The sequence below is a fragment of the Peromyscus eremicus genome, chromosome 16_21, assembly GCF_949786415.1.
Source record: "Peromyscus eremicus chromosome 16_21, PerEre_H2_v1, whole genome shotgun sequence".
In the NCBI taxonomy this organism is placed as follows: domain Eukaryota; kingdom Metazoa; phylum Chordata; class Mammalia; order Rodentia; family Cricetidae; genus Peromyscus; species Peromyscus eremicus.
The window spans coordinates 51,848,442-51,871,047 of record NC_081432.1 but is presented as its reverse complement, the minus strand read 5'-3'; the positions used below and the strand labels follow the sequence as shown (position 1 = coordinate 51,871,047).

The window sequence follows — 22,606 nt, the reverse complement described above, 5'->3', positions numbered from 1 at the left end:
GGGTTTTTTAGCTGCATTTCTTCTCCTTCTTCTATTCCTATTATTCTTATGTTTGGTCTTTTCATGTTGTCCCAGATTTCCTGGATGTTTGTGTTAGGAATTTCTTAGAGTTAACATTTTCTTTGACTGATGAGTCTATTTCCTCTGTTATTTCTTCTGTTGTGAATATTGTTTTAAGGTGTGTTACCCTTGTTTGTGTTGCATTTGTTTAACTCTGTGAAGCTGTGTCACTATGTCTGTCTAAAATACTTGATGGTCCAATAAAGAGCTGAACAACCAATGGTGAGGCAGGAGAGAGAACTAGGTGGGGCTGGATAGAGAGAGGATAAATAGAAAGAGAAATCTGGGAGGAGGAAGTAGTAGCCAGAGAAGGAAGAGGAGCAAGAAAAAAAAAAGGGCTAGCCACAGAGTAAGGATCAAAGATTACAGAAGTAAGAAAATGAAAAAGCCCAGAGGCAAAAGGTAGATGGGATAATTTAAGTTAAGGAAAGCTGGCTAGAATTAGGCCAAGCTGAGGCTGGGCATTTATAATTAAGAATAAGCCTCCATGTGTGATTTATTTGGGAGCTGTGTGGTGAGGCCCCCAAAGAGCCAAAAGAGTAAAAGAGCAAAAACAACCAACAACAGTCTTCAATGCCTGAGATTCTGTTTTCCATCTCTTGTATCCTGTTGGTGGTGATTGCATCTGTAGTTTCTGTTCATCTACCCAGATCTTTCATTTTTTATTGCTTCTATTTTCATTTTCAGGTCTTGAACAGTTTTCTTCATTTTTTTTTTTGCTTGTTTTTTCTTGGCTTTCTTTCAGGGACTTATTGATTTCTTCCAATTTTTTAAGGGATTTATTTTCATATCTTTAAGGACGTCTATCGTCTTCATAAATTCATTTTTAAGGTTGTTTTCTTGTGCTTCAGCTATATTGGATTGTTCAGGTCTTGCTATTGTTAGACAACTGGGATCTGGTGATGCTGTATTGCCTTTTCTGTTATTGATTGCATTCTTACACTGGCATTTAGGCATCTGGATTTGGGATGGTTATAGGTCTAGGTGTTGATTCCTGCATTTGTCTTTGTTGGATGGGTGTTTTGTTCCTTGATTTCTCTTTCCTCTCTGGTCTTCTGGCCTCTGATAAAGCCAAAGTCTTCTTCTGAAGTTGGAAACCAGTATATGGAGCCTAGGGTAGGGGGTGAAGTCTATGGTCTCTAGATCTGGTCTGGCCTCTGGGATCCCTAGGACCAGCCTGGCCTCCAGTACAGCTGCTCCTGTACTGTAGATCCAGCCTGTGCTCCTGCAAAGCTAAAGTCTGCTTCTGACATAGTAGGCCTGGATATGGAGCCCAAGGAGGGAGAGTGCAGTCTGGAGTTCCTAGATCTGGTCTTGCCTCCAGTAAAGACAAAGACATCTTCCAAAGTAGTAGGCCGAGATATGGAGCCCAGGGGTAGGGGTGTAGTTTGACATTGTTGGACAGGCTTAAAGGAGTTTAACAGGAGGTGGGCAATGTCTTCCCTGGGGTCCCTAGAACCACCCTAGCCTCAGATAAAGCTGGTAGAGCTGTGGGCCCTAGTGTGGAGCCCAAGGGAATGGGTGCAGTCTGCAACACTTTATAATTCTAAAATAGCTATTAAAGAAAGCCATGTTCACACTTAATCACTTCCAATAAACATTGCAAGCTACACAGCTTTTAGTACCTGGGCCCTTTGGTTCCTTTCTTCTTTGGTACGTGAGACCACAGTTCCCTCTCATCCTACCAACAGGACTTCTGAATGCACAGATGGACAATAACTGAAAAGAAGTTAGTGGACCTTTGTGTTTATGTATCATTTTAGAAAGAATTTACTTTAGCCTAAGAGAAGAGAGGAGGAAGGGTAAGAATCAAAGGGAAAACCCCCAGAGGCAGTTACAGTGCAGTTCAGAGCCCAGTCACTACTTGTCAGTTTAAAACAAAAAAATGGAGCAGTTTAATTTGCCAGTTGCAACCACATTCACAAAGGAAAAGCTGAAATCTGGTGCACCAGGGACCATAAACTGCACAGAAAAAACAGCAGTTCTGTGCCAAGTCCTTGCAACTTACTGCTGCAGAGGAAGCTGTCCATCCAACACATGTGTGATGAGGTGAGCACAGGAAGAAACCTGCTTACCTGTCAATGTAGTACACATCAGTATCAAAGGTCTCCAACCGATCAGTGATGATCCAGCCATACACATGTACTACTTCTCCTGTTTTAAAAAGAGTTCAAAATGCCTTAACTCAAACTCAAAACGTGGAGCCTAAATTCTGTTTGCTTTTGTTTGGTTACATACACCCAACAAGGTACAGGTGTGTACAATTAACCTGTTTAATAAACTATATAAATGTAAAATGAGTGATGGAACCCAGTGATCCAGGTTACACACTAGGAAGGCTAAAATAGTGGTTCATTATTATTCATTATTATCTAAAAGCATTGATTACACAGAAGTTGAGAGGAGAATAGTACTTACCTGTTCTACTGGGAAGAATCAGTGAGAGGGAGGGATGAGAAAAGGTTGACCATTGGTATCTAAGTTCCAGTGAGAGGGGAAAAATAAGTCCTGGTATTCTACTGCACAATCCAGTGACTTTATATAATGTCAATGTTCTATGTTTTAAAATCTAGAAGAAAAGATTTTCAATGTCTTCAAAAATGAAGGCTATATTTGAGGAGACAGATGTGCATACTTTGATATGAATGTGACACAACATATGCACACATTAAACACTTTGTGATATCGTGTGTGTGTGTGTGTGTGTGTGTGTGTGTGTGTGTGTGTGTGATGTGTCATAGCTCTCAATCCTCATCAAAGCAGCTTCTTTTGGCAGTGGATGGCAATTAACACAGAGACTCACAATAGGTCAACTTGCAAAGTGTAAGAGTTGTGGAATAGCTATATGTATTTGGGGATGTCCATACCACACGTACCTCAAGTTGCTGTGGAATATTTTTCTGTATGCTGTGAACATATGTTGCTATGACTGGCTAATAAAGAAGCTGCTCTGGCCTATGGTAGGTCAGGTTATAGCCAGGCAGGAAATCCAAGAGAGAGACAGGAAGAAGAAAGGCAGAGGCAAGAGAGATGCCAGCCTGCCTCCCAAAGAACAACATGTAATGGGAAACAGGTAAAGCCACAGAACACGTGGCAATACATAGATTAATAGAAATGGGTTAATTTAAATTATAAGAGCTAGCTAGCGAGAAACCTGAGCCATAGGCCATATAGTTTGTAAGTAATACAAGCCTCTGTGTGTTTACTTGGGTCAGAGTGGCTGCAGGACTGAGTGGGACACAGGAAAAATTCTGACTACACCAAGTACTCAAGGGTCATTGTGGAAGAGGGAGTAAAAAGATTGTATGAGCTAGAGACAGAGATGATGAATAAGAAACAGCGTTTTCCAGAAAGAATGGGGCATTGCTCAAATAAACTCACAGTGCTTGTGTACAAAACCTGTGCAAGCTCAAAGCAGACAAAATCCCAGCATGGAATACTCTAGCCTTAGATACAGAGTTATTAGCAACAGGGAGCTGCTGGAAGAGGGTGGGTCAATTTTCTCTAAGAGTGTGGCCCCTGGTAAGTCAACCACATCCAGTGGAAGGCCACATGCCCAAGAGTATATGAGCAGCACAAGTTGCACTTGGTGTTTGTTTGTTTGTTTGTTTGTTTCAAGGAAAATAAAAGAAAACACAAAGGTGCATGGGTAGGGAAGGGGGAAGAGGATCTGGAACAAGCAGGTAAATGTGATCAAAATATATTGTATGAAATTCTCAAAGAACTAATAAAAACGAGAAAACAAATAAAAAGCTATATGAAGAGGCTGTATCACACAATCTCTGATCAGTCTTCTGGGATCCTAATTATTTTCTGTATCTCAAAGTACAAAAGATAAAAAAAAAAGTCCCTCATGAGCCAAAGGGACAGGAACTAAAGATGAGCACAAAACAGCAAGAGAGTTAGTTAGAACTAAAGTTTACATGGATGTATGGCTAATGAACATATGTTGTTCACTCAGCAAATGCGCTATTCAATGACAGGGTGAGCCATGTACCATGTCATGTTCCTATAACCCCAGCTACTCAAGACATATAGGCTGTAATACTATTAGAAATTACCTTCACAGATTAGAGAGGTATTTGTTAGTCCAGTAAAGCCTCAAAACCCAGAATAGGATACACTTGGGGTCACTGTGTCCAGGAAACTTTTTTTCCATGAGAATTTAAAGCTACTTAACATCATCCTCTGTGGATTCTCTTCACGCTGCTCTGTGTGAAAGGGGGACTTTCACCCACAGTCATTACATGGCTAGGACTGGACCTTTCAGGTAGATGAAGAGAAAGCGTGGGTTCTTAAGGACTGAGACAAAGGTCTCAGAGTTTTCAGAAGACTAGAACGTTAAATTCTCTGCTGCTGCTGCTGCTAAACTGGCAGAATGGTTCTATTTTATGTTGACCAAACTGCACGATTGGCTTCCTAGTTCCCCGGGAAGAAGCCGAGCTTTGTTACGTTCCACTTAAAAACAAATAGCAGGTTGCAGAAATTAGAAAATCCTGTGGGGTCTTCGGTTGTTTGTTCCTAAACAAAGCCGCCCAACAGAGGCTGACAAACGAGCAAAGCAGAGCACAGTTCCAGGGGATTCTGCGTCACAGTGAAGGACTGTTAAGCACATACAGAAACCCAACCACCCATAAAATAAAATGCTGTCTCTTCTGTAGCTACCTCCTCCCGCATGTCCCTGGCTGCTACTCTGGGCAAGCTTCCCAAATGAAATGAGAGTAATTGTCTAGAAAGTGATTGCAAAGATGCAGCCGTGTGGATCGTGCCTTGAGGGACCACTCTGACAAGGCCAGCCACCCATGGTCCCCCCAAAATGTGGAAGAGACAGTGTGCAGAACTCCACCTCGGTGAGACAAACAGGTTTGACAGATCTGGAGAGCAACTGACATCCCACCTCATGTCTCTTATGGCTCCTTATTCATCCCTCATCAGAATAAGATTTCTGCCACCTAAACTGAAACCTTCTACACACAAGCACCAGGAACCCAAATACCTGTATAACTGTCATAGTTCGCATCCTTTTTCATAAACCTTGATCATGTCTTGGTTAATCAAAGTAATACAATGGACTATATTTGTGAAAGCCTCATATCAGTAAGACAATGCTAAATTCTTGTTCTTTAGACTGTAATTTAAATAGGCACATACATAAAATTTGCCTACACACACACACACACACACACACACACACACACACACACATGAACACACACACACACACTATAACATACAAACACTGTAACATAGATATTCATTCTTATTATCTTAACCAGTCAATCACATCAAAACAACTAGATCAGATTATGCATTCAGACATAATCATACCTAAAAACCCAGCAACTTGGCCTACCAAGATGGTTGAGTGGGTTTAAAAAGACACTTCCCATTGAAAGTGACGGCCTGAGTTTCATCCCTGAGCCCACATGGTAGGAGGAGAGACCCAACTTCTGAAAGTTGTCCTCTGACCTCCATACACAAGCTGTGACGTATGTGCACATGTACACAGTACACACACTTACACACATACACACATACACACATATACACACTCATAATACGTAAATACGCAAATGTAATCATTTTTTTAAATTAGCAACTATGTTCACAGATGGATACTATACTGTAAATATAGAACAAATGAAAAATCTGGTATTTATGTGTGTGTACATGTATACATACACACATAGAGGAATTTGCCCATAAAAAGATAGCAGAGTACATTTTAAAAAGCTGTGTTTATTATTTGGTTTTAAATAAAACTGACAAAGTTCCTGGGCCTATGTCTCAGAGCATCTGCTTTTTCTGTGTAAATCCCCTACCCTTACACAACCACCTCCTCTTCTGCCCTCCTGGCTCTAATATGCTCTAATATGAATCCTTTCCAAGCCTTTTGACTAAGATCAAGTATATATGTCTGTGTTTCTCTAACTCAAGAACAAATCCTCTAGATAAACATCAGGGCTAATAGCTTTCTGAGTTGTATCCAGTGCCAGTTGACATACACCAAAATAATAATAGACACAGACTTTATCTCAACTCAAACCTCGGCTGCACTACTTATTATTGATATGACTTTAGATTAGCAGTTCTCAACCTGTGAGTCTCAACCCCCTTGGAGGGGTCACATATCAGATATCCTCCATATCAGATATCCTGCCTATCAGATGTTTACATTATGATCCTAACAGTAGCAAAATTACAGTTATGAAGTAGCAATAAGTGGGGTCAGCACAACATGAGGAACTCTATTAAAGGGTTGCAGCATTAGGAAGGCTGAGAATCACTTCTTTGAACAAACCATTTAACCCCCTGATACCTCATTTGTTTCTCCTCAAAAATGAAAATAATAATTGTTCCTGTAGCATCATGTTTTTGTGATCCTCAGATAATAATACATATGAAGAGTTATGTGAGTTATTGGCACACAGTAGGGGGTCAATAAGGACTTCCTGGTCTGAATGGACTATTTCAGGTGGGAATAAAGTAGAGTGGTTATGATTTCTATCTCCCACAGTCTCCTGTGTGGATGACTTTGGGTTTTGTTGGACTTTTTTTTTTTTAATCATATTTGGATTTTTGTTTGTTTGTTATCAGTAAAGCCATAAGACAAAAGTGACTAAAGGGGAAAAAAATTGAAGAAAAAAACAGAAGCTGAAACTTATTTTCAAAACAATATCAGTTAAGAAGCTAAATTGGACTATAGACACCACACACTGGTAGAAGAGTCTGCAGCAAGGTTGGTAGAGAGATTCATACTTAACAGAAGATTTCTTACCTGGTACTCCACTTGGCGGGTTAACTTGATACACAACAGGTGTCTGTGCCTTGGAAAACTGAAAGTATTATCACAAGTGTTTCATTAGACTAGACATGACCACAAGAGCCACAAACTATTCCTCAGAAAGCAGGAGCGGAAAACAGGATGCATCTCCCCAGTCACTTCACACTTGCTTCTTGTAAGCCTCATGCTAATCCCACAAAGCAGGGATGACAGACATTATTATATTCAGCAGATGAGTTCAAGGGATCGGATCGAGGTCATACATCTCCCTACCTGTGCCATACTGTGCAGATCTTGCAAGCCTGTTTCTACCTACCTACCCGCCACACCCAGGGACATATTTTGTCAGAAAGAAAGGTGGACAAGGTGCCATCCAGAATGTTAGTCTTTTAATTTCATTATTATAATTAAATGTCTTTAAGTTAATTTTTAAGCTGGAAGGAGTATCATTTACATTATTGTCAGCTCGCCATCCTATAAAATAACAATCCTATAAAATAACAGTTGGATATACATGAGTAAAGATAGAAAAACAGAGGGTGCCTGCTTTGGGGGGGGAAATATTCAAGAAATGGGAAGGAACACTGTCCTCCAAGAAGGAGGCCATGGCTGTGACCATGTCTCAATGAATAAGGCACTTGTCGTACAAGTGTGAGGACCCGAGTATGAATCCCCACAACCCACATAAAGTCAGATACATCTATTATCCTGGCATTCCTAGGGTGATGTGGGAGGTGGAGACAAAAGACTCTCTGGAAGTCAATGGGAAAACAACAGAGACCCTGACTTAACCAAGGTAGAAGGGCAAAGACAGACTGAGAGAAACCCAAGATTCTCCTTGACTTCCACGTGTTCGCTAAGGCCACATGTGAACACACACACACACACACACACACACACACACACACACACACGAGGTAAACACCATTTATGGGAGAAGTGGAAAAATGCTGAAGCCTAGTCATGGAATCCCAAATCAACTTACAATGTCCCTTTCTTAAAACACAACACCCGTTAGTTTCAGGCTTCGCCAAAAGGGACATTGCCTGATGCCACTGCACTTGCTTCCCCTGCCTAGCCTGAAATGTGGGAGACATTTGTACTCCTGTCAGTGCATCAACAGCCCATCCATGGTTGACAGATACACTACCGAGAAGGAAAGGCAGGGTGAGATCATTCAGGAAGTCCATCCTATCTACAGACATCTAGGGTAGGCTAAGAGTAGAGCATGCTCCACTGGGACATCATACCAGGCTACGTGAGGAAATGGAGATACATACAGAGTGGGCCAGACTGGCCAGGCCAAGGTTTGACCCATGAGCTAATGTTTCACCCAGGAAGAGACTTAGCAACCACTTCTCCTACTAGATACCTAGACTGCTTCCTTTCTAAGCAACTACAGCTTCACATTTACAAAACAAACTACAGCACACTGTTTTGTTTGGGCTGCATCCAGCTCCCCCGGAGTCCAAATTCCCAGGGAGACTATTACCAGAGAACAGCCATGGTTAATCAACTGCCCTAATCAGGCATCGGGAATGAAAAGGCTTTTCAACCAAGCCCACGGTGGCCTGTTGAGTGTGGAGTTTAAGTATTGATCTACACAGCAGTGCAGTCGGCCATCAAGGCCGTTTTCCTCATTCTCTACAGGAAAGAGCTAGAAACTAGTTCACAGAAAATATGCACAGTCAGGGGGTCCAGATAAGACTACTGTGACTTTTCAGATTAAGAACTGGCTGTGATCTCAGCAGAAGATAAAGATTAATGCAGTTCCACACACGACGCCAAACATTCAGTCCCAGCTCTGGCCTCCAACCCAGTGACTGCACTCTGTGTTTCATCTCCCATGGGGAGGTCTTTCCTTCCAAAGTGACTTCCATTGGAGTTTTAAAGAAGTTGTTATTGCTCTCTCTCTCGCTCTCATTAAAAACGAAGGCAGACGGAGCAGTCAACTTCAAAGCAAATACCAAAGCATACCTCTAGGTTTCCAGCTTGAAATATAAGATCTACTGTGCCATCTGTCACCCTTCAAGAGGTTAGTGGGGATATAGACTCATTTATTGCTTCCTCCCAACTCCTCAGAGAGCACTGGGGTATACTTAGGGTTAAACCACAATAAAAGTTTTCACTCACAATTCTTTCTGTATTCATAAAACATAAAATAGTACCGTTTCTAAGAGAAACCGACTTCTGGTCACCCACCATGCTGGAGACGGAACAGTGAAAAAATTAATGAGCTTCCAAGGCAGGCTTCCTACATGCTGATCCTTGAGCCCCGTGAGGTCAGCAACAGCAAGATGGGAAGGTAGGTGGGCCAGAGAGGGATGGTAAAAACAGCAGATTAGAATGAGAAGTCACAGCCGCCAGCTGCTTGATAAACCTTCTGTGAGTCCTTCAGACCTGCCAGTGCCCGCAGCAGGCTCTTTGGAGTGGGCTGGCAAGATGGAATTAATTTTTAATACCCATGGTTCCCTAAGTCCCAGTCCCAAAGCAGAAAGGCACATTGCATTTTACTTCACTCAAGTGCCTCTCATTAACTGCGTCCCCTGGTGCTAGTTCATCAACTCACCACGTCAGTAGACCACTGCTGGACTTGTGGGGGGTTTTTTAATGTGCAATTTCAGGAAGAGTGTCTCTCCCACCCCGTCCTTACTGATCCTTATAATAAGTAGGAAAAGGACTTCCTGAGGTGAAGGGAGCGTGGTGATTCAGGAGTGCTCAGACACTCCTCCTCTCTGATGGTCCCTAAGCCAGGGTAGGGGTGGTGATATGGTTCTTAACGAGAAAGAATGCTGTGACTTTGTTTCTTCTTTTTGCAACATGCTTACAGACACAACATTTCAGACAATAACATTCTCTTGGGCTGAGGATCACATTGTTAACTGGGACTGGACAACAAATTCCAAGTTTCTAAAGGTTAGTGCCTATATACTAATATTGGAGTTGAGTTTAGGGCAGCAGCGTCTTAACTCTAAAGCAGCATGAGTTAAGGACTCTGTTCTGTTCTCTAAGGCTCTTAAACAAAGGGCTTTGCCACCAGGAGCACTGCTGGGGCACCTTTCACAAGAGCCTGCTAAAAGAGTTTCCCGTTTACAGGTCATTTTCCCACAAAGCTAAATGGCTCTTCGGCTGGACCAAACACGGAAGGAAGTCCAGTGTGAGTATCAAGGGTCTAAATTAAATAAGACCAGACGCTGGCCTAAAGGAAACGGCTCTCACTTCTGCCATCTCGCCTTCTTCATCTGTCTGACTTGGAAGGAGAATTTCAGCAGCAAAGGAGCTCTCAGACTGGTGTCAGGAAGAGCAGCAAAAGGTACCAGGGAGCAGGGGGCAGGGAGACTGGGGCCCGCAAAGGACCTGGGACCCCTGAGTCCCTTCAATATCCTAACACTCAGAATCAGCTGAAAACGTAACACTCGTCCAAAACACTGATGTGTGTGGCTCCTCTGTGACCTTCAGGTTCAATGTGGATTCACAGTCACAGGACGGGTCAGACCCTGGTTCTGCCACTTCCTGCCTGGGTAGTGTAGCGAGCATAAAAGACAGCCAGCCCCATCATAAATTTGGGAGCGTTGTCGTACACGATACGCATAAGGCACTCAGCTAGAACCTGAGTCAGTGTTTATCTTTCATAGCGTGAGGGAAACCCTAGCATTCTCTCCGTATCACTTCTTCCCTAGTAAAGCAGACATGCCGGTTGATTTATAACTTGTTTTTGATAACACAGCTACTGCCTGACCAGTCAAACACGCATTCCTCCATCCTCAGGACCCACCTTGAAAGCACAGCCGTCTAGTGACCCTGGACATGGGCTGCCGATCACTTGCTCCCCAGAGCGTATCTCCAGAGAGTACAGACCTGCATGTGCTTCAGACAGCAGAGATCTGGGGACAGAAAATGGAAATCTTTATAAATAAAAAACCAGGAGTTCCCACCTGACTGCTGTATGTTTCCTATCTGTGTTTGTAAGATGGAGCTGAGAGAATGTCTCTACATTTCACCTTTTGCCACCTAGATCTACTACTCACTATACTTCCACTTGGGCTCAGTTCTCACCGAGAGAAACTGTATTTCTTCTTGTTGTTGAAAGTCCTTTGAACTTAATTTAAGAACTTAATAACTCAGAATTATGGGCTCATAGGTCTTTAAAAGTACAAGAAAAGCACTTCAAATTAGGAATTATGAATATGTTCTAAGGTCTTAAAGGGGATATGAGTAACTCTCAATGAAGTCTGTGAAAACACAAAGAAACAGTGGAATGAGGTAATGAAAACAGTTCAAGGCATGAAAGTAGAAATAGTATCACTAAAGACAACCCAAACTGAAAAACTGGAAATAAAAGTTAGGAAGTCAAACAAAAAATTCAGAGGTAAACCTCATCAACAGAGTCCAAGACATGGAAAAAAGAACCTTGGGCATTGAAGACAAGACAGAAAAAATGGATATCTCAGACAAACAGAATGTTAAATCTAAAAACATCCAGGAAATCTGGGACACAATCAAAAGACTAAATCTATAAATAATAGAAATAGAGGATGGAGAAGAAACACAGGTCAAAGGCACAGAAAATAGTTTAAACAAAATCATAGAAGAAAAGTTCCCCAAACTAAAGCAAGAAGTACCTATCAAGGTACAAGAAACAAACAGAACACCAAGTAGACTGAACCAGAAAAGAAATTCCTCACAACACAGAATAATAAAAACATTAAACATACAGAACAGAGAAAGGACATTGAAAGCTGCAAAGGAAAAAGACCAATTCACATATTAAGACAGAACCACCAGAAAAATGGTGGATTGTGACAGCCACGGGAGGCCTGGCCCTTTCTGAACAGAAACTAGGAGGAGTGGATGGGGGGTAGGCAGTAAGATGGAGGGAGAAGATGGGAGGAGAGGAGGGAGGGGAAACGGTGGTCAGGATGTAAAATAAATGAATAATTTAATAAATAATAACAATAAAATAATAACACCTGACTTCTCAATGGAGACTCTGAAAGCCAGAAGAGCCTGGAGGAATATTCAGCAAACTCTTAGAGATGAGAGCTACCAGCCCAGACTACTATACCCAGTAACACTATCAATCACAATAGATGGAGGAAGACAAACACTCAACACTAAAACAAAATATTCAGTCCAGCCCTACAGAAGTTACTAGAAGGAAAATACCAGTCTGAAGAGGTTAACCACACCAAAGGAAATACACAAAATAAGTAATCCTATAACAGTAAATCAAAAAATAGGAGGAAACACATACTATATCAACAAAGAAATCAAATAAACACTGCTCATTATTAACTATCAATATTAATGATCTCAATTACAAAATGAAAAGACACAGACTAATAGACTGGATTAGAAAACAGAATCCATCTTTCTGCTGCATTAAAGAAATATACTTTAATCATAAAGATAGATATCACCTCAGGGTAAAAAAATGGGAAAAAATATTCTAAGTAAATGAACCCGAAAGCAGGTATAGCCATTTTAATATTTGACAAAGTAGACGTCAAATCAAAACTAGTTAGAATAGATAGGGAAGGATACTACATACTCGTCAAAGGAAAAATTCATCAAGAGGGTATTGCAACTCTAAATATTTATGCACCAAACGTTGATGGCATCCAAGTTTACAAAAGAAACACTACTACAGCTAAAATCACATAGTGATCCTCATACAGTGATAGGGGGTGACTTCAATTCCTCGACAGGTCAACCAGACAAAAACTAAACAGAGAAATGCTAGGGTTAAACAACATCGTAAATCAAATGCACCTGGCAGATATTTACAGAACATGTCAAGCAAAAGAATAAATACACTTTCTTCTCAGCAGCTCATGGAACTTTCTCCAATATTGACCACATACTTGCATATTGAGCTCATTCTGAGGTCTTTAGACAGATTGTAAGAGCCAGAGGGTCAGATAGTCTACTGTGGGATTGTGTCTCCTAGGAGTGTCAGAGGTTACACCCATAAAGTCTCACCAACATGACTGCCCAGATGTGAGCTGAGCAAGGACAATAAGCATGCCAAAGTGAATGAGGGGAAAGCCCACAAAGCTTCAGCCCTACATGAAGAACTACAGGCACCTGAAGAAAACCAAGAGCAGGAAAGGTGGTCTTTCCCCAGGGAAGAGCATACCAATTGGTTGTCTAGTGCCAAATGGTCAGCACTGAGAATGTACATACGCATACATTATACACACCGAGCAGGTAATATTTAGGGATATATATGTATACATATATATGCGTATAACAATAATCAATGGGAAGGGAGGTCACAAATTTGAAAGAAAGCAAGGTGGAATATGTGGGGGGGGGTTGGAGGGAAGAAAGGGAAGGGGAAATGATGTGATTACATTATAATCTCAAAAATAAAATAGCAAAGAAAAAATTAAAGTTTTACAAAAGAAAGAACATTGACGGGTGATTGCTTTTGCTTGTGATGGCATTAATTTTCTTTTTCTTTCATTTGTCCTTTCTGCCATAGACAGAACTTTGTTTCTCTTTTCTACTCCGAGAGAGATTAAAGGAAAAGAATTTCGAAAGCGTGCAAGCATATTCACGTAGAGTGTTTTAAAGCCACGCCTGACCACTGTAGGCATTGCAAGAGTTGTCTAACGTATCACCCAAACTACTGAGAAAGGAAAGCTCCTTCATCCTGCCAGGTTTTGTTTTCCAGACTTGTGTACCTGGTCTGGCAAGTCACCACAGGCAAATCCAGGAAGACAGGAGAGACATCACAGGGGATCCTCGGCAAGGCAGGAACTGCCACATTCACCAGGTCTATCTCCAGCTGAGAGCCGTTGGTGGGGTAAAGAACACTTTTCTCCAAACCTAAACTCAAGGAGAAATCCCAGATGTAGGAGACATACAGGGCAATACAAACATTGGCCACAGGAGGGCAATGGAAGACATTGTGTTTGCCAGAGGACAGCATTAATACTCATTTCCAAAGGCAGTTAATGCTGCTTTACAAACGTTCTCATATTTATGAGCCTACAAAAAATTTTTCTCCTTTCACATCTGCCTACCCTCTAGGAAAGAGTTTTCCAACCTTCCAAGTTGCTTTGTGCCATGGGGGAAATGGGTACAGTAAGGCATGGCTTAGGGGCTCCTAACACGGAATCATATATAAGGGCAACAACCAGGATAACACTTAATACTATGCTGACACTTCCATGTCAGCCCATCATCTTCCCAAGCATCCCACCACGAGGACACTGATACAAGAGTGACCTCTGCTGTGACACTGGCCAGTCAGCATCTGCAAAGACAGAGTTGGGTCAATCAGTTCATCCCATTGGGACCCTTCTTTAGAGCTGTTCTAAGACAAGGAGGCAAGGATTCATACTCCTTTACACTTTGGATCAGCAAATCCAACACTCACATTTAGGGAAGTCCACACCTACCTTCAAAAACAACTGTGATCCACGTTCCCCCTGCGAGGCTACCTTCTGCAGGTTCAACCTGGAAACTCAGGTAGGGATCTGTCAATAAAAGAAAACACTGGTTTTGAAGGTTATGTATAACCCACTAGCACCTCCGATATCTTAAAGCAGACTTTAGTGTGTATGTGTCATCCAGGGGCTAGATAAAGCATGGATCACCAGGCCCTATTACCAGAGTTTCTGGTTCCGGGTGTGCACTTGTATTCAGGCACTGATGGCCCAGAAACATGGCTTTTGAGTTCTACTTTAAGGAAAATGTATCACTCTCATTTTATCAATCCAGAACCCCAGTGTTCATCAGGACAATCCCGAATTTCTGCTTCCCTTAGAAATAGTCTCAGAGACATGCTTGGTTCTTAGCTGGACTCTCTTTTCCTCCCTTCTCTCTTCTGCTCTCTATTCAGATGGCCACATTTCAATATAAAGTTCACTACTTATATTCCTACTTCCTGGAAGGGAAAAACTTCTTGGAGATATGCCTACTTCCTTCTCCTTTGTCCTCTACTTTTCCTTTCTGAGCCCTATTGAACACATAATCAGTATGACTCCCCAAATGCATCCAAGACTTCCCTGATTTTTGCCTTGAATGATCACTGAGGGACTAAAGAGAGAACATTGCAGAATTTCCTTTAAAATAAAAAAGGAAAGGCGTGTGAACTTGAAATGCTACACTAAATGAGACTTAATCTTTGAGGATATTCACAGACATGTCATGGTCAAGGCAAAGCCGCTTCAAGGAGGCTAGCAAAAATCATTCGGCACCTCCAGATGACAATAAGCAAACAAAGAGTTGTGTGTTATCTAAAGAAAACTCCTTCATTTCCATGTCAGAATATTTCTAGTGTAAACTGGGCCTTGCCTGTAGACTAGCCCAGGGCATTACATACAGCAACGTTTTGGTGACTCACTACACCTAAGAATGGTGGAAACTAATTCATATCAAGATCACATCATGGCAACCCCAACCAGATCCTACCATCCTTAGACCCCCCAGAAATGACAAGTTAATTTTATCCAAAGAAGACAAAAATAAGATGCAGAGGATTACCAAATTCACTGAGAAGGTGGAAGCATGATTAGAAAAAATAAGAAGGTGATTTTAATGGAAGCAGCCATTAATCACTAAGACACAATGCCTTAGGGAAGATATAACAATAAAATCTAATAAGAATTATATCTACTAGCCAAAAAAGACATTATAGAAGAAGTTATGTTATTATTAAAGTATTTGAATTGTTACAGCAACCCCCACTGGCCACTAAAAGTTGAAATATCTATTCATAACAATTTAACAAATAACCCCAGATACTCATCAGGAAAAAAAAAACTATTATTTCAGATCCTGAAGCAGATACTTCAATACTTCCTTCTAAAATAATGTTTTAACTCATATTTTAAGTGGGCAAGTAAAAATTGTATGTCTACAGTATATAATCAAGGCAATATTTTCACTATTAATAGTGGCTCTCAAGGTGACCTATTGATCTGATGTGTGATCTGCTCACACACTTTCTACTTACCTGCTAGAAGTAATACTTCCGTGCTCAGCAGAGCAATCAGCCAAGCAGGCATGACGTCCGGCTAGCTCAGCCCTCTTAAGATGGCTCCGATATTAAAAGCATTTTTCGTGTTGATTGGTGCAATGTGGCTTTTGAGCCTTATAAAATATAAAGTAAAAAAAAATGCCTATATCAATGAGCTATATTGAAACAGAAAATTAAAGAGACGGGATAAATGTAGCGCTACCTCAACAAGTTCTCACCTATCCAATATTTTCTTCACAGTAGATGGAGACCATTACAGAAAACCATGAGCAGTTAAAATGTAGGGTACAACTGACCGTGGATGCCCAGCCCAAATTGATACACTAGAACATAACCCCTACACCTAACCCTCTAAGAATGGGGGAAAAGAAGAAAGATTGTAAGAGCCAGAGGACCAGAAAGTCTGCTCCAAGATAGCATCTTGTAGATATGACAGGGAAGCCACACTCAGGAAATCTCAACAATATGGCTGCTTAAGCAGGTCCTGAATAATGACAACACCAGTTGACCTGCCAACGTGTATAGGGGAAATCACATGGGGTCCCACCCCTAGAAGAAGAGCTACAGACAATGAAAAACTGCTGGGCTCATCATATTGCATTTATATGCTTATTCACACACAAACATATAAGACAATAATAATTAAAGAATAAGGGGCTGTGAATTTAGAAGAGGGTGGGGGAGGTTAGAGAGAGTCGGGTGATGTAATTATATTTAAAATAATTAAATAAGTAAGTAAGTAAAGAATGTAGTACTAGCATCATTAGAGGCTTCCTAAGCCTCTTCCTAAGCTTGGGAGAGAGTGAGTACGTAAGAAACATTACAGAAAATCACCACCCGGCTTATCTTGTTGCAATAGCTTATTTAATCCACGTTTAAATTGGGTGAAGAATAGCGACACCATTCAAATAAATGAATCCTAGAAATAGCGTCTAGTCATCAGATGACTAGTGACCAGGCAGGGCTCTGTGCTGTTTTCGCGTACCCCAACTCCCCTGCTTCCTCTCCCATGACTGTCAGATTTGAATCCTGCATGATAGCCAGGCTGTATTTCTTGTTAGCAATCAAGCAAGGCTTCCATCTGTCGGCCTCTGCTCTGACAGCTAACCCTCCATGGCTTTATGAGCTCCTGGCCTTATTCTCCAGCAAATCTTTCTTCAGGAGGTCCCCTCAAACCCTCAAACCTCCAGCTCACATCCTGGGAGCCTGAGCCAGATACTGTCTGTGTACGGCCATGCATGTCTTGCCTCTAGAGGGCACTGTGAAGAAATCCATCCACCAGCCACCCATTTTCATATGAGTTTCAGTGTGAGGGCCCCATATAGCACTCAAAGATTTTTAATTCATTCATACATTTTTAAATACCCCACCTCTGATTTTACAGATAGGAAAGATGTGGTTTGTTTTTTCTCCATGGCAAAGAAAACAGAATCCACACAACCTTGGCTGAGCCCTCTTATGCTGCTCTAGGAAGACTGAGGAACTGCTCTCCAGCACCAGCCAGAAGGGAACAGACAAATAATCCTAAAACACTGGCTTGGAGGCTCTATGAAAGTTTGAAAACTAAAAGGAGTAAGCCCATATTATTACATAAACATTAATGCAAATTTCTAAGAAAACACTCGATGTGCTAGTATTTACACCATTTCAGGAAGCACAGAACCCCCAAATAGTCTCAGAACAAGACTGCCTCTCCTGCCCCCAAATGCATTGAATTTATCATACAGGTATGTCCTGATAAAGCTAACTCAAAATAAACAATAACTTACATTTGGTCCAGCACTGGGAAGGTTTGCTACATCCCCGATAGATGCTGGCCACTGCACTGGAAGCTGGGAAAATAAAGAGTCTATGTACCCATCCTTAGTCATAGAGTCTCCTCAGGTACGGATGGGGTGTCCACATTACCAGGTGTTCTTTCACACTTCAAACTTTCCTACATTCTTCAGTCTTTTTGTAACTTGTAATTGTATTCAATTTACAAACATCTAGTTTCCAGTAATATATACTACGTCAGAACGACACTAAGGAGGATTTGCTGCCTAGCCCAAAAGCACCAGATCTGGCTTGCACACTCTGACTGGCATGCAGTCCAATCCAGGCCCATTATTTTGTACCATTTCATCTTAATGCCTAGTGCCAAGCTTGGGACAATGGAAATAAGCACCCCCACACTGGGGTTCATTAAACTGTAAGTTCACAAACACTTATTTTCCTCCAAAAATAAAACAGTCATATCAACAATAAATGTCTCTTCTCCTTCCTAAGGACAAACTCAGTGTCTATTTCCTGTAAGTAGAATGTTTCAACCATAGAGCAGAGCACTGTGCATTCGGTTCCGTCCTCTTCCTGTTCCTGTATTCTTTCTCTCTGCCCCCTCTTCCCCTCATCCCTCTTCTCTCAACTCCCCCTCATCTGGGAGCCTGAAAGACAAAGTTTCCAAGTTCTTACCGTACACTTCCCACTTCCTTTTTGCTGACTGCAATGGGGGAAGGAGATGCAGAGTTTAAAAAACGGATCGTTCTCTGAGTCAAACAGTACCTGATTTCTGTGCCTGCCTTGTGATTCAAAGGAGAATCTTCCTTTTCCAAATGATGCCGTGTTTTCTGGTGAGAACCCGGCCTGCATCTAGCATGCAGGTAGCTCCCTGCTGTTAGACTATAACTCGCCTGACTCGTTTCTGTTCTGGCCAAGTGTGCACCAGAGTAAAAGTTTACAAATGACCATAGGACAAGTTTAATCATTAACATGAGCTACTTAGGGACCCAGAGAAGGGCCTTCTTACATTTTTCTCTGATTACTGTATGTGTCACAGACAAGAATTTCAAATAAAAGTCTACCCAGTGTGGAACAGGCACTCAATGATTGAAAGAATGTGCCAGGAAGACAGCAGAGAGCCCAGAGGGAACATCTGAGCGGGATGGCATGCTCTGTGAGTGTCCTCGAGCTATTCCTGTACACTGTGCTGTAGGCTCTCAGTGATGTTTCCACCACAGGGGCATGGGCCTAAAGATGCAGAGGAACGTGGAGCTTCACGAGCCCGGTTCAACTTTGCATTTTCTGTTCTCTCTCCTACCTTGCTTTCTTAACAAAGAGGTCCTTGATTTCCACCATCATTACCTAACGGCACTCAACAATGAGTCTGGTCACCGGTTTGTTGTCACTTGCTGTACCACAGCTTGGCAACCGCTGGAAAGCCAACGGATCTGGTGGAGCTGCAGCTAGTGAGGTAGAGATAAGGCCATGGGAAGGAGGCTGTAGATGTGAAATAGGAAAGTTAGCAGGAAAGAGGAGATACCGCCTGGTATCTGATATCATGAACTTTGACGTTGTTATGCTTGGTATCCTCCCTCTGGACCAACAAATCTACTCGCTACCATCGCGTACCTGGGAGGGTGGTCTGCACAGCTCATACCACTATACTTGATGTCTTATTGGTTTCACGAATAGGGCACAGCCAGGAGTTCAAAAGTGATCTATTTCATACCAGGACTCTAATGTTATATGTACTCTAAGAGATAACTAAGTTTCCACATTGGAAATATACAGTTCACAGTCATCAAAACTTGAGTGCAGCTTGGTACATGAGTCGTGAATAGGCTAGTGTTGACCAATAGTGTTTGACTTATGTAAGCCATTCCCAAACTACGCATGCATCATTTGGGGAAAATTACTTTTTATCTCTCTGCAAACCCAAATAGATTGCACTGTGCTTTATATAGAGTGGAATCACCCCATAAAGTGAAATATATTAGGAGTCTAATGAAGAAAAATACTCCAGAGACAATATGGGCAACAAAAGAAAAAACTAGGGACACTTGATGCTGTTTTGGTTTGGGCTTTTTCTCCCTCTTTCTTTACTTTTTTTTTTTTTAATTTACTATATTGTCTTCAACTTACATGCATATTTCTGATAGAAATGTGGCATATCATCAGGCAAGCAGGACACTAGTGTGACACTCCACTGAAGAACTTCATTAGGCAGCAGGAGCCCCGGAGCAAACTCTTCTTGTCCTCCAAGGTCACCTCTTGGGAGACACCCAGCTTCACCTCACACTGTGTTCTCAGAATCCCCCAAACAAAAGCCCCTTTCTCTCCTGTGGGATTGACTCATCTCTCCTTCCTTCCTTTTCTTCAAACCGCTTTTCTTTGTGAAGAAACAAAATAAAGACAATCAAATCCCTCTGAGTTCGCTATCACATTATCATCATGGACTCAGATTTGAGGCAACAGGGCTCTGCTTCAGTAAGGGCCCAACCTACGGGTAAAACATCAATGTCAGACTGCCTTTAACAAACTTTCTTTCCCATCAAACAAAATTACTCAAAGATAGCTCATTCTTACTGCTTCTATCCTAAACTAAGTCCTTTTTGCTCTTTGGCTTATTGTGCTAACAATAATGTTACTTACCCAGATGATGTATTGTGGTGACCTATACCTTTCTAATGAATCACAGCATCCAACCAGGCCATGGGATGTCAAAGGTGGAGCTACCTTGTAAAGCTTGTGGACCTGAAAGATGCAGTAAGCTGTCCAGCTGTTCTACACTATGTCGTCTGGGGGCATGTGATACTCTCTACCCTAGTCATCCCTGAGGACATCACCAGCCTGCAGTACTCCACAGAGCAAGTTCACACTGCTCACACAGACTTCATCAAAAAGCCGGGACACCAAGCAAATTGCATGGATTTGAGGGCTTTCTCAGTGCATAGGAGTCCCAGTTTTTGAAACAGAAAAAGTCCCACATTAACCAGCCATGGCTGATTCCCTGAAATCTAAAAATTTTAAAATAAATGTTAAGGGACTTGAAGAAATGAATATGAGATGTGCAGTATTTTTAGACTGATCTTATTTCAGGAGAAAAACAATGCTTTCTATAACTTGGCATTCAGAATAGGTAGATTTTAGCTGCTCTCCCAGCTGGATCCCTGCTTTGTCAGACTAGACACATGTTACAATAGTCAGTGTTCCCTAAATCAGAGAGACAGTCTTCTCTTTGAATTCGGAGCATCGGTAAGCAATTTCGCAGAGCATCATTATCAACACATGTCAGTTTCTGAATTCCAGTGCAATTCTTTCTCCCCAAGTTCAGCAGAATTTCAAATAATCCACACCAGCAGGTAGCAACATCACCAAAGCAATTAATTTTTTTCTGGTGTATACCTTGTTACTGAGGTCCTGAAGCCCAGCTGAGATGTCGGAAATGCCTCTCACATTTGGTTTTCAAATGCTGAGTGACGTTGAAGTCACACATTTCTGTAGCTCAATAGGATGCTCGCTACAGTAGCAGAATTCTATAATATTGTCAACTTTTTATGTCTTAGATGAATTTTCAAAGTGGAAGAAATGGTTATACCCTTTCTGTAAAAGGTTTCACAGTTAAAACAGCCTGGTGTCCAATGTCATATGAGCCATACAAGTGAAGATAATCCACTAGAATAATGGGGACATCCAGTAACCAGTCAGATCACTCAGGAGGCAATTATCAGTAGCATAACAAACTTACTATATCGTATTTGAGAAGGTAAGTACCATGGCAGGTTTTTAGAAGCTAGTCATAAATTCTTTGTCAATTCCATCTTTAAATGGAGAGTCAATTATTTCTTACCTGATGGATCTGAGTAGATCTGTAACTCAATTACTTGACAGCAGAAGGCAGCAGCAATCCCACATTTGATTACCAGAACTAAAAAACAAGACAAGCATGTGTCAGATACTCAACATTTTTTTCCAGTCCTGGGTATTGAACTTGGGACCTCAAATGTATTAGGCAAGTTCTTTGCCACTGAGCTTATCCCCAGCCCTCTTTTTATTTTGGGACAAGATCTTCCTAAGTGGCTGAAGCTGACCTTGAACTGCCTCCTGTTGTCCAGGCAGGTCTTGAAATTTCCCTGCCTTGCCTGGGTTGATGGATTGCAGGCCCGTACCACTAAGCATGCTTTAGATACTCAGCATTTCAAAGCATCTCAGCTTCTTCACTCCCACTGCTGTCAAATCCGGTTGTACATCTCTGAGAGTTAGTTGAGTACAACTGAATAGACTCCAGCAGTTCAAAGCAGTTTCCATGTGATTCATAGAAGCTCAACATAGTCGCTACTCAGGAGACATCCATTGAATGCATGAGTGAATAAATGTTACCAGGTAAACTTATATCAGGCGTCTGCTGCAAATACTTAATAATTACTAGCTTTACTGAGCTCTCTGTTCACTTTCTCATTATTTCACTAACTCATCAGAAAGGCTCTACTGTGTTTGTCTGGACTCACGGCTTAAGGGTCCCATCCATTATTGTGGGGAAAGCTTGGTGGCAAGAGCATGGGGCAGCTGCTCACACTACATTCACAATTGGAAAGCAGGGGTTGTCTTAGTTAGGGTTTCTATGGCTGTGAAGAGACACCATGACCACCGCCACTCTTTTTTTTTCATATGGCATAAGTAGCTTTAATTCTTTTTTATTATTATTAAGAGATTTTCTATTCATTTTACATACCAACCACAAATTCCCCTCTCCTTCCTCCTCCCTCCTCCACTCACAGCCTTCCCTCCCAACCCACCCTCCATTCCCACCTCCTCTAAGGCAAGTTCTCCCATGGGAAGTTAGCAGAGCCTGGTATGTTCAGTTGAGGCATGCCCAAGCCCCTCCTCCCTGCACCAAGACTGCACAAAGTGTCCCACTATAGGCATTAGGCTCCAAAAAGCTGGCTTATGCACCAGGGACAGGTCTGATTCCATTGCCTGGGGGCCTCCTAAACAGTTCAAGCTAAACAACT

At 41.8% G+C, this 22,606-nt stretch overlaps 1 protein-coding gene across 1 annotated transcript in view; it reads right to left on the bottom strand.

Annotated features, from left to right (window-relative positions):
- The window catches only part of Pkhd1 (PKHD1 ciliary IPT domain containing fibrocystin/polyductin), a 462,210-nt gene extending 443,705 nt beyond the window's left edge, over positions 1-18,505 (bottom strand). Inside the window, exons 1-7 of the mRNA XM_059282214.1 lie at positions 18,378-18,505; positions 15,813-15,949; positions 14,254-14,331; positions 13,534-13,678; positions 10,620-10,728; positions 6,839-6,896; positions 2,136-2,214 (exon numbers count right to left, since the gene is read on the bottom strand). Of these exons, the coding sequence (XP_059138197.1) occupies positions 2,136-2,214; positions 6,839-6,896; positions 10,620-10,728; positions 13,534-13,678; positions 14,254-14,331; positions 15,813-15,864 (521 nt within the window). The 5' untranslated portion in view covers positions 15,865-15,949; positions 18,378-18,505. The remainder of the gene's footprint in view (positions 1-2,135; positions 2,215-6,838; positions 6,897-10,619; positions 10,729-13,533; positions 13,679-14,253; positions 14,332-15,812; positions 15,950-18,377) is intronic.
- Positions 18,506-22,606: the final 4,101 nt, after the last annotated feature.